This window comes from Carcharhinus amblyrhynchos, chromosome 10 (assembly GCF_965287045.1).
Source record: "Carcharhinus amblyrhynchos chromosome 10, sCarAmb.v2.hapA, whole genome shotgun sequence".
In the NCBI taxonomy this organism is placed as follows: Eukaryota; Metazoa; Chordata; class Chondrichthyes; order Carcharhiniformes; family Carcharhinidae; genus Carcharhinus; species Carcharhinus amblyrhynchos.
In genome coordinates, this window is record NC_137333.1 from 73,620,599 (window position 1) to 73,637,893 (window position 17,295).

At 43.1% G+C, this 17,295-nt stretch overlaps 1 protein-coding gene across 1 annotated transcript in view; it reads left to right on the top strand.

The window, feature by feature from the left end:
• The first annotated feature begins 1,431 nt into the window (after positions 1–1,431).
• LOC145349063 (anoctamin-7-like) overlaps positions 1,432–17,295 on the top strand; it is a 59,246-nt gene continuing 43,382 nt past the window's right edge. Inside the window, exons 1-6 of the mRNA XM_080197343.1 lie at positions 1,432–1,818; positions 5,468–5,632; positions 9,714–9,768; positions 9,974–10,033; positions 13,246–13,380; positions 14,937–15,129. Coding sequence (XP_080053469.1) covers positions 1,522–1,818; positions 5,468–5,632; positions 9,714–9,768; positions 9,974–10,033; positions 13,246–13,380; positions 14,937–15,129 — 905 coding nt within the window. The 5' untranslated portion in view covers positions 1,432–1,521. The remainder of the gene's footprint in view (positions 1,819–5,467; positions 5,633–9,713; positions 9,769–9,973; positions 10,034–13,245; positions 13,381–14,936; positions 15,130–17,295) is intronic.

Below are 17,295 nucleotides of genomic sequence, written 5' to 3' on the forward strand. Positions count from 1 at the left end.
ATCATGACTTTGTTAACTTTAGACTTAATTATTCCAACACCATTCCTGTCCTACCTCCTGCATTTTACCCTGTGTAAACTTGAGGTCATTGAAAACTCTGCTACCTGTGTTTCATCTCATACCAAGTCCTGTTCAGTTCTCACCCCTGTGCTTCCTGACTAACCCTGGTTCCTCATTAAGCAACACCCCAAGTTTAAAATTCTCCTTTTTTCAAATCCCTCCATGGCCTTGCCTTCAGCCCCACAACCCTCCGAGATATCTGCACTCCTCCAGTTGTGGTCACTTGAGAATCTCCCATTTCAGCTGCCCCATCAATGATAGTTGTGCCTTTAGCTGCCAAGGATATAAGCTCTGCATAAAAGGAAAATACTGTAGATGCTGGAATTGGAAACAGAAAATGCTGGAAAGTCTCAGCAGGTCTGACAGCATCTGTGGAAAAAGAATAGAGTGAATCAGGGTAACTCTTCAGATGTTGTCAGACCTATTGAGATTTTCCAGCATTTTCTGTTTTTCATAGAATCCTACAATGCAGAAGGAGGCCATTTCAGCCCATTGAGTCTGCACTGACCACAGTTCCCTAGTCCCCTAAACCCCATGCATTTACTCTAGCTAGTCCCCCTGACACTAAGGGGCAATTTTAGCATAGCCAATCCACCTAATCCACTCATCTTTGCAAGGCTTTGCAATGGTTTTTACTTGAATATTTTTCACTCATGGAGATTACACTTTCAGAGCCACTGATTGACGGGGTAACCCAGTATTGTATTTCGAGACTGAACACTGGAATCTTGATATTTTGTTGTGAAAACTGTAAATAATTGGCCATTCCTGTTGTGGGTGGCTGTCCCCTTAGGCACTTGGTCACATCATTTTTCTTTGAAATCTAATATGCAGAACAAAATGATGTACTAGAAAAGCTAACAAGACAGTTAACAAGATATGATGTAGAGATGCAGGCGTTGGACTGGGGTAGGCACAGTAAGTCTCACAACACCAGGTTAAAGTCCAACAGGTTTATTTGATAGTAAATTCACGAGCTTTCGGGGTTTGCGCCTTGGTTAGGTGTGTGACCTGACGAAGGGACTTTAACCTGGTGTTGTGAGACTTCTTACTGAGTTAACAAGATAGCCAAGGGAAGAGCGGGCAAAGATTTCGCACTACTGGGGTTTCATAATAGGGGGCTTGAAGACCTGAGGTTTGATAACATTGTGGCAGCAGTCAAACAGTTGTCATTATCTAATGCGCCCAGAAAGATTTCAAGCTTCCCTCGCCTTTTTTCCTTATCTGCACATCAGTCGGAGCCAAGTGTTTAAATTAGGCAAGATCAGAGTACGGCGCTTGTGCGTCTCTCATTACCTATAAATACGCACAGTGAGCTCTCCAGTGATAGTCTGTCAGATTGTGGCTGAGGCTTGTTTCCTCATGCTTACAGCTGATCATTCCTGTTGATACGTATGCAAAATTGAGATCTTTACATCTGAAGGAACGTGTACACACATACACAGCAAGGGCAAAAAGAGAATGGGGAATGGAGAGGAGCTGCAGGTGACTGACTATGTGCTGGCGTACCAGAAGAATAAAGATAACCCCTACGGGACACAGAGAATGTGCTTTCTCAGGGAGGTGATAAAGACCGGCCTCAGGCTGGATCCTGATCCTGACGAACTGGACAGGTTAGAAAGTGGGGAGATGGAGAACGATGAAAACAAACAGCAGGAACAGGAAGACGAGTGTCAAATAATTAAAATCTTCGCTCCCTTTGACATACTGAGCCACGCAGCGGAGCGAATGAGATTAAAAATGCCTTTGGATGTTCCGGTAAGAAAATCAGGACCACTTCTGAATTTAACCGCTTGTAAAATTGCTGTATAACCTCTGAGCGATCAGCTCATTAAGAATTATTGCCTTTACACAGAATCGTAGAGACCCTCAGGGCAGAAGGAGGCCATTCGGCCCATCAAGTCTGCGCTGACTCTCCAAAAGAGCATCTTATCCAGACCCACCCACCCACCCTCCGCCCTGTTCCTATAAACCTGCACACTTACCAGGTTAATCCACCTAATTTATACATCTTTGAACACTAAGGGGCAATTTAGTATTACCAATTCACCTAACCCACACATATTTGGACCCTAAGGGTCAATTTAACATTGCTAATCCACCTAACCTGCACATCTTTGGATACTAAGGCACAATTTATCATGGCCAATATTCCTAAACTACACATCTTCGGACTGTGGGGGAAAACTGGAGCACCCAAAGAAAACCCACACAGACACACACAACACATATATCTCAGAAAGACCCAAGTTATTGAACGGAATTTATAATCTCTTTTGTTAGAAAGGTGTGTTATTTACTTTTCAGTCTTTTATAGCATGCATCCTTGGACTTTACACCTGTGCCACTAGGAGCTTAGCACTGTGTCCTCAGAAGAATGTCTGACATTTTTGCAATAGTGTGGATTTTCTTTCCCAGGAACATTATGTATAAAGTGCATTTTCTAAATACAGGTAGGGTTGATTTTATTAAAAATAAAAATCAAATTCCAGGTTTTAAAACTTTGTAATGTGTGCAGTCCCCTTGTTTATGCTGCCTTTCTAACCTTGCTGATCAGGGATTGTTTTATATACTCCTGCACCAATCGGCATGATATAGACATTTCAACCTTTAACCACCTGTGAAAGATAAAATGCTATAAATGTCAAAATATGTGATATTTTAAAAAGCAAACTCAAAAAGCCTCTAAACTATAAATATTAATAGAATTTTACAAGTAGTGAAGAAAATCTGTCCTCACCTGGTCTGGCCTACATGTGACTCCAGATCTGTGTACTGGTAATGTGGTTCACTCTTAAATGCCCTCTGAAATGGCTTAGCAAGCTACCCAGCTGTATATCAAACAGCTAAAATATCTCAAAGGAATGAAACCAAACAGAGCACCTGACATTGAGCTAGGCAGTAATAATGACAAGAGAAGCCTCTGTTGACCCTGCATAGTCCTCTGTATTTATATCTGGAGGGGCTGTCTCACAGACTAGGCAAGCAACATCCTGCCATACTGACAGATTCAAAACTTACATATAATGTCGTAGACACCTCACCATCACCATTCCTTGTGTGGCCAAACCCATTGGCAGGAGAGACCTAGCAGAGGTGACTGCACAGCGGTATACAGACAGGAGGGAGTTGCCCTGGGATGTCTCAACATCAACTCTGGCTCACATGAAATCAAACATGGGCAAAGAAACCTCCTGCTGATTACCACACAATCTCAACTGATGAGTTCATACTCCTTCATGTTGAACACCACTTGGAGGAAGGACTGAAGGTGGCAAAAGTGCAGAATGCACTCATGTCCAGTCATGAGTGGTGATGGATAATTAAACAACACACTGAAGGAAGAGGCTATATAAAAAATTTCCCATCCTTAATGATAGAGAAGCCCAGGACATCAATACAAAAGAAAAGGCTGAAGCAGTTGCAACGTTCTTCAGCCAGAAGTGCCGAGTGGATGATCCATCTCGGCCTCCTACGGAGATCCACAGCATCACAGATGTAAGTCTTCAGCCAATCCAATTTATTCCATGTGATATCAAGAAATGGGAGAATGCACTGTATATTGCACAGGCCCTGACAATATTCCAGCCTGACAATGGACCCTGACAATATTCCAGCACTTGTGCTCCAGAACTTGACACACACCTAGACAAGCTGTGCAAGTACAGCTACAACAATGGACCCTAGCTGGCAATGTGAAAAATTGCCCTGGTGTATCCTGTAATCAAAAAGCAGGACAAATCCAACCTGGCTAATTACTGCCCCATTAGTCTACTCTTGTAGAGTGATGGAAGGGTTAATCAACAGTGCTATTAAGCTGCACTTGTTTAGCAATAACCTGCTCACTGATGCTCAGTTGGGTTCCATCAGAGTCACTCAGCCCCTGACCTCATTACAGTCTTGGTTCAAACACCGGACAAAACAGCTAATCTCCAGAGGTGAGGTGAGGGTGGCTGTCCTCAACGTCTAGGCAGCATTTGACCGAGTGTGACATCAAGGAACCCAAGCATAGCTGGTGTCAATGGGAATCAGGAGAAAACACTCCACTGGTTGGAGTTATACCTAGTACCAAGGAATATGGTTGTGGTTGTTGGAGATCTATCATCCCAGTTCTAGGACATCCTTGCAGGAGTTCCTCAGGATAATGTCCTATGCTCAACCATCTTCAGCACATCATCAATAACATGCCCTCTATCATAAGCTCAGAAGTGGGGATGCTCGCTGCTGTATGTTCAGCACCATTCACAGCTCCTCAGCTATAAAAATAGTCCATGTCCAAATGCAACAAGACCTGGACAACATCCAGGCTTGGACTAACAAGTGGCAAGTAACACTCATGTCACACAGCTGGCAGGCAATAACCATCTCTAACAAGAGACAATCTAACCATCGCCCCTTGACATTCAATGGCATCATCATCCTGGAATCCCCCATCCTGGGGTTACCATTGACTGGAAACTGCACTGGAGAACTATATCAATACTGTGGCTACAACAGCAGATCATAGGCTAGGAATTGTGTGGTTAGGAGATCACTCAAGTCCATCCATTATCTATAAAGCATAATTTAAGAGTGTAATGGAATACTCTCCATTTGCCTGGATGAGAGCAGCTCCAACAACACTCAAGAAGCTGGACGCCATCCAGGACTAAGTAGCTCACTTGATTAGCCGCCCTTCCACAAACATTCACTCCCTCCACCTGCCACACAGTGGCAGCTGTGTCTACTATCTGCAAGATGCACTGCAGAAACACACCAAGTCTCCTTCTGTAGTACCTTCCAAATCCACAACCTCTACCATCTAGAAGGACAAGGGCAGCAGATACATGGGAGCGCCACCAGCTGGAAGTTTCCCTCAAAATCCCCTCAAAATATTGCCATTCATTCACTGTCGCTGGGTCAAAAACCTGGAACTCCCACCCTTACAGCACTGTGGGTGTGCCGACACTACATGTACTACAAAGGTTCAAAAGGCAGCTCACCACCACTTTCTCAAGGGAAATTAGGGAAGGGCAATAAATGCTGGCCTAACCAGCAATGCCCACATTCCATAAATGATTTTTTTTAAAAAAGACCCCCTGCATATGCTCAGTTACAACTTAAAGCACTAGCCACTTGTTAGGCTGAAGCACCAAGTGTTTAAAGTTTCAATATTGTGGGTCTGAGGAATTGGTTAAGGTAAGTTCATGTGCCAGGCAACACTGGAACTCAGGTTTGTGGTAACAGCAATGATCACTTTAATCTCTGGATCATTCTGCCCACACCTACACCCATACCTGTTTAATTTACCAGAACCCTTGTAGATATACCTGGAACAATTACAAAATGAAATATTTCCAGACAAATCATAGATATTCAAAATAGCAAATCAATTATTACATGCTGAATTTTTTTGGGGACATTTCAGATTGCAGACACTCCAACAAATGGCCTATCGAACATGTTATCTTATCTTCAGACTGACAATGAAGAAAACTACTACAGTGCACCTTACAGACATGACAAACAAACACTATTCAGGGGAATTGGGAACAAGATCACCTTTTTCCGTCCTGCTGTGAGATCTCTCATTGTAAGTTGCATTTCTTGGTGCGATAGACATTGTTTTAATTTATGCTGTTCTGTTTATACAACGATGGTTTTTGCCTCTTTACGCTAACACAGAAGGCTGAATTTTCCCATCCTGCCTGCCACGGGAATTGTAGTGGGTGGGGGTGGGCCATGCAAAAGTCCGTTGACCTCAGGCTGGATTTTCCAGCTCTGGAGCGAGCGTGGCTGCAAAATCCTGCCTTGAATGTTTATAGAGCCTGCTGAGGTCAGGAAAGTGTTAACTTTGTTAAGAAACAAATGCCCTTGCCATGATGTTTATAAGAGAGAGAGAGAGAGAAAGAGCAAGATCATCAGTCATTGCATCATTTGCTGTTATCATGCATTGTGTCTTATCAGCATGTCACATAATTAACCTCTTATACTACATCTGCACCCAAAATCTCTGATTCTGCCTGTGATGCTACATAGTGTCCCAAGTATCTGACTTCTATTTCTTTTTAATAGGGATTACCGCTGTGGTACCACCACCCACATCCTCGCTCCTTTGGAGGAGATTGGGAATGTGAGTCCTGCTGATGATGTCTCAGGTTCTGCTAAGCATAAGGAGAATTAATAAAAGAATCCGGTTCACCAGTCTGGTAGTCAGCGGGATTAGTAGATGAATGCAGCATCAGTTAGATTTTGTTGATGAAAGACCTGGATGTGTAGAAGTTGCTCTGTTAGTGCACATCTGTTCTCTTTCCCTACATTTATTATTACCATTGTAAGGCTGGAAAATCCCCGCTGATATTTTGTCGGTTGTATAATGCTCTGAATGCTTTGCAAGATTTTGAAAACCTTAGAGAGATAATGTCAGTGGAAGAATTTTAAAATAGTGCCTCTTTAGGAAAAAGGAACTGATACAGCGAGCTGTCTCCCAAATATATGAGTGACAGCAGACCATTGTTTGCATACCTACACAGAAACTGAAGAGATAAGAGATCTGATGGGGTGGCACAGTGGCATGATGGTTAGTACTGCTACCTCACAGTGCCAGGGACATGGGTTCAATTCCCAGCTTGGGTGACTGTTGGTCACCTAGGCAACAGAGAATTTGCACATTTCATTGGTTTCCTCTGGGTGCTCCGATTTCCTCCCACAGTCCAAAGATGTGCAGGTTAGGTGGATTGACTGTGTTAAATTGCCCCTTAGTGTGAGGGGGGTTATGGGGATAGGGCCTCGGAGGGATTGTGGTTGGTGCAGATTCGATGGGCTTGAATGGCCTTCTTCTGCGCAGTAGGATTCTATGATCTGAAAATGAATAGAATACTGGTTACAATGAGGAAGATAACAGAAATAAGCGATGCACAGAGTATTAAAAAAGGCCGTAAAATTACTTTTCTTCACAGGTTTCCCAGAATTTACAGTATATTAGGTCTAACTAACGAGCTCCAGGACAGTGGAAGTGGAGGGTATGCCAAAGATGTGCCAGGGAACACCACCCATCACCTCACCAGAGGTTCCCAGGCAGGGACTGCACGATAAAGGCTAGGGATGTTCAAACGTCCAATGGGCAGTTGCCCTGCATTGGGAATCATCCGGAAATGCAAACTTGGACACTTCCAACTGTTACATTAATAGTTACGCAGAAAAAAAAACTAAAAAAATTAAACCACTTCTAGCTTCTGGGTAGTTATAGTACTGAACCACCCTGACCTGACAGGAGAGCCCCTACCCATCACCAAACCCCTGGGGCCACGGGCACCTCCCACTATCCCCCCCCACTACCAATACCCATTTGACCCATTACAGTTACCCACACCTTGAGTACATCCCCATACCCTGATCATTCACAGGATCCCCTAACTCCTCAAGGGATCTCCTGGGTAATCCCCACCCATCATGCCACTGTGCCACCCCGTCAAATCTCTTATCTCTTCAGTTTCTGTGGAGGTATGCAAACAATGGTCTGCTGTCACTCATATATTTGGGAGACAGCTCGCTGTATCAGTTCCTTTTTCCTAAAGAGGCACTATTTTAAAATTCTTCCACTGACATTATCTCTCTAAGGTTTTCAAAATCTTACAAAGCATTCAGAGCATTATACAACCAACAAAATATCAGCTGGGATTTTCCAGCCTTACAATGGTGAATCCCACCGTGGTACATACAGCAAGCCAGCCAAAAGTCCATTGACTTTGGTGGCACCTGTAAACCCAGCCATTGATTTCCTTTTCTGTAGCAAATTCCACAAAAGTTTGTTTCTATTTTTCCTTGAGTTCAAAGCTTTACCTGTAAACTTCCTGAACTAGTTCATATGTACTCAGAACAGCATTCTTTGTTATATCATGATGACTTTATTACATTTCTGAAAGAGGTAAGTAATGGTTTCCCCACTTTCCAATATCACAATCCAATTTTCTTGCAGCTGTTGTAACCCTGCAGCAATTCTCAAAGAACATAAAGTACATTTCAATTCCTTCCTCATGCAATTTAGGCACTGGGTGAATATTCCTTGCCAAATCAAAAACAGGAATTAAGTATCAATCATTGTTAAGTTTGCCTATCACTTGCTGTTTGGATGATAGTTTTTCTCTATCCAGTTCACATTTTCTGTCTTCTGTCTCTCTTTGTCATTCAACGTTTTCATTTTCTTCTGCTCCTTGGAATTCTAATTCAAGTTTGCGCATCTCTTTTTCCTCTCTTTCAAATTCAAGGTTTTTCATTTCACTTTCTTTCACAAATTAAAATTTTTGCATTGTCTCTTTCCATGTCCAGTTTTTTTAAAATTTCTAAGTGAATTCTAGTTAACTCAACCTGAGGGCTGCCTGGATTAATTTTTTTCCTCAAGGTTCTGGTGTTCAGTCTGTATCTCTGCAAATTCTGCAATTAGTTTGAACATTACTTGTACTTGTTCCGTTCGAGCTTTCAACAATTAAGCTTTGTTAACTGTTGCAAGGTATTCATGGACATATCTTCCCTTTTGAGAAATGCTTCAGCAGTGGAAATACCATGTCAACTTTTCAGTGAAAATGGCAAACGGAACTGTGAAATCTTGTTCAATCTAAGAATTTCCAATGTTCTTATTCCCAACTGTTGGATTTGTATCCTGCCAGGTCCTCCAATTTTTTTATGATCCCCATAGAGATTGATAACTTTTAAGCAAGGAATTTGAATTTCCAAACTGGCAATCGGGTTTTAAGACTTTTAATGTAACAAACCAACTAAAATCACCATTGGCTAAATACTATATTACTCTGTCAGCAACTGATATTCCAAACTACTGAAAAGATAACCCTTACTATCTTAATATACAATACAGCTTGCTTGCCACAGGAATACAATCTTTACAGGAAACAGTCCACAGCCATTCTCAGCTCCCAGAGGATTTACTTCTTCCTATTTTGCTGAATTGTAATATTCTGTGACCATTGAAGATCTTTTCCTTTAACGTATTGAGAATTCCCAAACTAACTTTCATCAGTAAAGCCCATTTGGGTAATTCCTTCTTCTGGCCTTAAATTGTTGAGGGTTCCTTCTCTTCATACACTGGTCAAGCTTTCCACAGTTTTCCGTCTGGTAACTCAGAGAAAATAGTCTTTCTCCTCTGCAGATTGCAGCAACTGCTGTTCCTTCTCTCTCGCTCTCCCTCTCCCTCCCTCTCTCTCTCTCTGTTGCTCTTTAAAGTCTCTGGGACAGAAATTCTACAAAAACAAGAACATCTGCTTCTGCGTTTCGTTTCAGGTTTTAAACCTGGCACAAGCATTTTAGCCTGACCTAGGCCCCTAATTGTCAGGCTTGTGACCGGTCAGAACTCATTGCAGTCATATGGCCCGATTCATTATTCCATTTTTTTTGCCCACAATTAAGATAGTCCAAAATATAGTCATCTTATAAAACCTCGCATGTGTAACAATAATCTGTTCACACTCATTATCTTGGAAATATTAGAGCCCTATCTCATAAATGTACTTTGCATCTTGCCTCATGTTTCAGTTAGTACTACAATCAAACATAGTAAGTCCTGCGAGATGCCAAAGTTCTATCTGTCCAAAGGTTATTAATAGACTGGTGACAGCTTTCTTTCTGAAAAGTAATGGCAGCACATTCTGTTTGTGTTGTAGGTTCACCACATTCTGACTCATATCCAAATACCCATTGAAAATCAAGTGGAGAAAGGTAACTTTGTGGAACCATCAATTTGCAGCTTCAGCATTTCTGTTCAGGAAGTATTTTTTGCTTTTTATCTGATGATGTGCACTCCACCGAAGAACTCCTCACGCTATTGGAAGCTTTGGGTTATTCGATTGAAGTTCATATACATTTAATAAACTTTTGTATATGCCATTTATTATATCCTTACATTTGTTGTTAATAATTTCAGGTGAACCTAATGAAGAAACAGAGATAAGTTCTGCTTTGCACAGTTGTAACACAAAGAGTGGTATGTCATTCCCAACAATTTGGAAATATAGGCCGCGATTCTCCCAAAAACGCTCAAAGTTTCAAATTCGCGGGAAAACTGGTGCAAATCACGCTGGTTTTTTCAGTGCGACTGGAGACAAGGATGTCCCAGATGATGTGCATTGGAGAGATCACAGTCGGGAATATTATTAAAAGCTCGCGGACGGGGCCTACTCAGGCCAGTGGCTGACAGTTCTGGGCCTCTGTGCATGTGCAGTGCCCCCTATTTGTCAGCCTGCAGCTTGCTGGCCAGCTTGATTGCTGGCCAGCCCGGGACCCTTGCAGTGCTGCCCCTCCACTGCTACTCACAGCCTGATCGCGACCCCCCTGTCCATTTGCAGGCCAGCCCCGAACCCTCCCACTGCCCAATCTCCAGGTGCCCTCCCCCCCCCCCCCACACACAGCAGTGATGATTCCCCCAAACCCCCGGCAGAAACTTGCCCCCAGCAGACTCTGCCCCTCCCCGCCCTGACAGACCTCCCCGGCTGACTACCCTGCTCCCTGCGCCCGATCCCCCCCCCCCCCGCCCCCAAAGCCCCCCTAACGCTGGCCTCCCTCAATCCATCGATCGCAATGGCAGAGTGGCAGTGGGATCCCTCACCCCCACCAACATCTCCCCAGGCCTTTCCCCAACAAGTCTGCCCCTAGGCTGCACCCTCTTGGCACTGCCTGTTGCCTGATGGGCAGTGCCAAGATGTCCCCTGGGTGTGGGCACTTTGGGCAGTGCTAGGGGGCACAGGCTGGCACTGCCAGGGTGCTCATGCCCGGGGGCACCACCCTCTCACCATCTGTCCCCTGGGGGGCCCCGATTGCGACCCCCTTCATTCCAGCAGGGTCATCCTGCTAGTTTCCCGAAAGAGGGGAGCCAGCCTGAAGCCTGCTTGAGTGAAATACTCCTGATGGGGTGGGAGATGCTGGCAGGCCTGTCGAATTCAGTCCTGGATTTGCTAATTAGATTTAAATGTTATTAAAAGTAGATTTAAATCACTCACCTAGAGATTCCAGCGCAGCTCAGACACCGGATATCCAGCGCTGGGAGATGCGCACACAGTGGGAATGGATGCATGAATCCCACAATTCAGCAGACACACAATTCTCCAGGCCCACTCTGCTAAAACATTAGCACGGCAAGATGGGAGAATTACCTCCATAATGTTCAAACTCATATAAGTAAATTTCTATGTTTTGTCTGAGCAACCAGGCAGTCTGAGTGATCCTGTGGCAGATGGTGGGAGCACCAATATCAGGGAAAAATCTACTTCTTCAATTTACCCATTTTTACCCTGAAAGCACCTGCCATTATCTTGTGTGGCACTATTGCCGCACTATGTAGGTAAAATCATACTGGACATTCTGAACTACTAGAGAAGCGACTAAGAGAAGGGGGGGGGGGCACAAGAGGCCTGTGGCCACCGCTTGCACATATAGAAGAAAGAGGGTAAGGTGGGAGTTGAAAGGGAGCATAAGGCAGGTACATACCATCATCTCAAATGTTCATTGTGAAACCAGACTCAACAAATTCTGTCATGGCAGGGCCTATTGTGAGGAGAACCATCTCTGTAAGCCGCAGCAGGTGTAGGCTTTCCTGTCACCCATTAGTCCTGCTCTACCCCTGTTGATTACTGCTACCTTTGTCCTACAAGAGTGAGGGGAGAATATCAGTTATCCTGCTGTACTGTGTTTTGGGGATATGCCTGCCAGTGCTGAATAGCTGGACATATGGGAAGCAGTGCAATGTGTGTGTTTGAGGCTGGCATCATTGGGCAGTGTGCAAGTGAAGGATTGGGATTTTAATTCTGAGTTCCACAGAGTGGAGTTGGGTAAATGCTGGGGTTGCTTTGAGCAGCATGACTGCTTGGTGCAGTGTTAGGTAGGAGATGATCTCGCTGGCCTTGACCAGCCATAGGAGGTTCTTGTGGCACTACTGCCAGACTGCAGGCATTGGTCTCCCTGGTCACCTGAACCCATTCCCTTCAGATGTTTACCTTTGAGGGCCTCTTGATCTTCTCTCCTGTCAACCACAAGCATGAAGCCTGTCTTTTCCCTGCTGCTCCATTTGTGCAGCTCTTACCTACAACCAATGTCTGTACAGGCAACCAGCAGTAGTTCCCTTCCACTGAGTGCAGCTCACCTTTAAGAGGAACAGACTGCCTTTAAGAGCAGCAGACAGACTTTAAGAAGATCAGTCTGGCTGGCATCATGTGATATTAGTGTATCCTGTCCATTCACCTGCTGAGCATTCAGGAAGCCAACAGTGCAGCCCCATTCAACGCGATAAGGAGGCACAACTAACTTTGCCTGCTGTTGGCCTCAATGGTACTCGGCATGGTCAGATAGAAAATCACAATCCCACAACCAGAAACAGGTCTCCAGCTTGATGTGTCTGAACAGTAAGGAAAAACTTGCAATTAAATCACACCTTTTGCAATGTCCCAAAGTATTTCACAGCCAGTATAATGTTAGAACTCTATTTACTGCTGAAAATAGAAATGTGTCAGTTAATTTACATAGACCAAGATCCCAGAAAAAGCAGAATGATGAAGAATGGCTTGAATTATGGATGATGGGCATCATATCAGGAAAGCTGCCCACTTTTAATAGTGCCATGGGGTGTTTTGCCTCGTACTTCAGCTTAACATCTCATCCAGAAGGCAGCACTTCTAACAATGCAGCACACCCTGAGTACCACATTAATGTGGCAGCCGAAAATATGTGATCAAGTGAGCCTTAGAAGCCACAACCTGCTGATTCCGGGATGAGAGTACCAGCATGCAAGGCCATAACATTTCCCATGTAAACGTGGTATTGATATATCTAAAGCAGATCTGCTGCTCAATCCTCACACCTTGTGATCTTAAGGTTTCCTCTTCAGTTTCTTGTAAGGGCCTCCGCTTTTCAATTTCAATGAGCAATGTAACATAGGAAAAGAGTACGTGAGGTAACTTCCCCACTGCTTTCCTTGTGAGTACTTTTAAAGGATCTTCCTGAAAGCTCCTCCACTTGTTAGTAGCTTTAGACCCTCGAGGTTCTAGCTCTTCTCGTATCACCACCAAACATTTGTTATTTCCGCCACTAGCCATAGCTCATCAAATGGCCCTGTTACCCTTCGATAATATCAAACTCTGTATTCATTATTTACAGATTTATATTAAGGTCTCTCATTCACTGACATTGCTATTTTCTGGCAAATAGATTGTGAGAAAGAAGGTGAAGCAGTAAAAAAGATTCCCGCTTTATCATACTTGCTAATGAAGAAAGCATTTACATGCGCCTTCACATTGCATGAAGGGCCTGAAGAGGAGACTTCTTCAACACTGGAAAATGGTGGTAAGTGGAGCAAGCCTTGTGACCAACTAACGGCAGGTGGAATTTGGTGAAGGCTGACAATAAATTAGATATTCATGTGAATAATATGTTTTGGCTCACGCCTTGTCTTTTGTGTTCTCTTCCTAAACTCTTCTGCCTCTCCTCTTTTAAGACATTTTTAGCTCTTTGATCAAGGATTTAGTCACCTGTTTGCGTATCTCTGTATGTGGCTCCGTGCCAAATTTCATCCAGTAACGCTGTTGTGAAGCACTTTGGTCAGGGTATTTAATGTGTTAAATGTATTTTGTTGTTAATTGATGGGATTATTTAGAAATAAAAGATCCAGCCTCTGACTTAATTTGTATTGACACATCAATCATAGGAAAACATATGCGAAACACATCTGTACTGATTAATCTCCATTAACAACATGTAGATAACACACTGGATGGATTTTTTGGATGCTTTGAGCTTGAACTTGCCTTAAGTCCAAGACCATGAGAATAGACTAACACACTGACCATAGTTATGGTATATGCTGTGACCACAGAACTATTCTCTTTATCTGGTGCTGTAATGTTCCCCTGTGCCCCCTGCCTGGCCCCAGCCTCTGCCAAAATGCTAAAAAGGGAGAGGTTAAAAAGTTTAAAATTGGAAACAGGGACCCCAACTCCCCTCAAACCCCTTTAACGGAGATAGTCTGAGAAGAAGGAGACTGATTGCTCTCAAGAGATGGGTCAGTTGTTGAAACCTTTTAAAGAGGTTCCGTGCTATTATTTTAACAGTGGTTTTGTTCTGAATTCTTGCTGGCCAGATTTCTTAAGCTCCAGGAAACGGAGCAGGTGAAAGGAGGCAAGAAGGACTAGATCCATAAGCTAAGTACATGAAGTGTACTACTGACAGGTCAGGCGGAGTGGAAGTGTTTAATCTTGGCCAGATAAGCTCAGCTTTGCAAAGTCCTCACAATCTGTCTGCTCACCCCATGACAATCTGACCCTTGGACTTTCACCCTGCTATTCCTTCCACTGACCATGAATTTGCCCTGTCTGGCCACCATCTTGCACCCCATAATCTCTCACTTACACCCCTACCCCCCCTCCAAACACAAGGCCTCATTAATATAGGGAACTTAGTCTCACCTCTCATCTCCTCAGCATTAATCTGAGAAATTGCCTGATTTCTATCCTGTAACTCTTGTTAGAAAGTGTGCACTCACGGACATCTTGTGAGGATAGAGTCTCACACAGGTACTGATACCCTCTATATTTTAATAGCAAATCAGATGAGGTAATGCCCCTTGTGGAAGCAAACCCTAGCAAGTTGATACTTTCAGTAAAGCAGACGGGAAAGTTTAGAATGAGAACAAAAACCAGGGAGCTACTGCATGCACAGATGGCTATTGCTATAATGCATAATTGTATCTTCTTTCTTACAGGATGTCTTTCTACAATCTGTGCTTATTGTTTAATTTTAATTGTTAACAAAGGAATCAAAATAGTTTATGCTTTACTGATCATAAGATCTGATTTTATATTTACATTGCATTAAATGTAATGGGTCTTGTTCTAATTCAACAGATTGTGAAAATGCGTGGGTTGCTCTTGATAAACTCTGGGCTAGAACCTACCGATGCCAACCATTATGGAAGATTAGAAACTATTTTGGAGAAAAAATTGCACTTTATTTTGCTGTGATGGACGAACTTTTAGTCACCTTATTTATTCCTGCAATCATTGGTTTGCTTATTTTCATATATGGCCTTTATCAAAGGTACTGCAATTCATTTGCTTTTTTTCTAATAGCAACTTGTCATAAGGATAAAAAACAGGAAAAGCATAGAAAAAAAATTATTTTGTCTAATATTTGTTTGTTAGTACAGAACTTTAAGATTGCTGAGAAAAGAGACTTTTTTAGTTGAAGCTTTTTGTCTTACACTCATCAGGACAGTCACAGGGATATAATGTAAGGGAAATCGACAGATTTATACTATGTGAGAAGAGAGGACTGGTTGGTAAGTGGACTCTGGTAAAGGTATTGCCATGGAGAATGCATCAGTTGATTGTGACTGACAGTTAACTGCCTAGCATTGTTTAAAATTTAAACCAGGCAGCTTGATTCTGATTTGTCAAGGCATTGCCCTGAGGAATGAACCAGTCAATGCCTGTCACATATTTGTTTAGTTGAAACAAGCATGTTTGTACACTGCTGAACCTGTGGCTAAAAAATGTTTGTATGTGTTCTTTCTGTCTGCAAAGTGAGCATGGATTCACTTAAGGGAAATTGTCCTTGTCTTCTGGAATATTTTGAGAATGTGACCAGTACAGTGGACAAGGTTGTTGTGTATTTGGCCTTTTAAAAGGCTTTTCACAAGGTCCCACACAAAAAATTAGTGAGCAAAATTAAAGCTCATGGTATTAAGGATAATGTAATGATGTGGATAGAGAACTGGTTGGCAGACAGGAAGCAGAAAGTGGGAATAAACAGATCCATTTCTAAGTGGCAGGCAGTGACTAGTGGGGTGCTGCAAGACTCAGTGCTTGGATCCCAGCTATTCACAATATACACTAATGATTTGGACAAAGGAATTGATTGCAATATCTCCAAATTTGAAGACGACACTAAGCTGTGTGGCAGTGCGTACTGTGAGGAGGATGCTAAGAGGCTGTAGGGTGACTTGGACAGACTGAGTGGGCAAATACTTGATAAATGCAATATAATGTGGATAAATGTGAGGTTATCATTTTGGTGGCAAAAACAGAAAGGAAGATTATTACCTGAATGGTGGCAGTTTAGGAAAAGGGGAAGTGCAGCGTGAACTGGGTGTCATGGTGGAAGAGTCACTGAAGGTTGGCATGCAGGTACAGCAGGCAATGAAGAAAGCTAATGGCATGCTGGCCTTCATAGCAAGAGGATTTGAGTATAGGAGTAAAGGTGTTTTGCTGCAGTTATACAGGGCCTTATGAGGCCACACCTTGAGTATTATGTGCAGCGTTGGTCTCCTGGTCTGAGGAAGGACATTCTTGCTACTGAGGGAATCTAGCGAAGGTTCACGAGACTGATTCCTGGAATACAGGACTGATATATGAAGAGAGACTATACTCACTGGAATCAAGAGGGGATCTCATAGAAATTTATAAAATCCTGATGGGACCAGACAGGCTATCTGTGGGAACAATGTTCCTGATTTTGGGGAAGTCCAGAACTAGGGGTCACAGTCTAAGCATAAGGGATGAGCCAATCAGGACTGTGATGAGGAAGAACTTCTTCACTCAGAGAGTTGTGAAAACTGTGGAATTCTCTACCACAGAAAGCTGTTGGGGCAATTAGATATGTTCAAGCGAGAGTGGGATACTGAAAGTGCATGATCAGCCATGATCATATTGAATGATGGTGCAGGTTCGAAGGGCTGAATGGCCTACTCCTGCACATATTTTCTGTGTTTCTATGTTGACAGTGTGTAGAAATGTCTCTTTTTTTTCAGTGATTATTTTGTTTCTTAAGCTCATCCTGTTTGATTGATATTTCGTGTGTGGACACATCCTCTCAGCTCATTTCCAAAGGGTTAACCTCAGAAGCATATGTGGTGCCAGTGTGAGCTGATGTTTAGGATAATGCGATTGAATGAAGCTGCTTCATCAGGAAGGTTGGCTTTCTCTTCCTGAAGTGGCTGTGAAAATCATAACCACTTGTTTTGACTCCTTTACTGCATCCACATATGTGTAAGCTGTCTGCGTTAGCTTGCCCAATAATCATTTAACTCTTTACTGATTCCTTGGCCTTTGAAAGACTGCATTCTGCCGATTAATCTAATTAGAAACTCCCTTCCACACTTAGCTACCTGGGCAACCTAATGTGAGAAAGAGAGGAATGTGTTTGCACCATCCTTGTCAGGTATTTATCAAATGATGCAAATGCTATTAAATAATGGGTCAGATG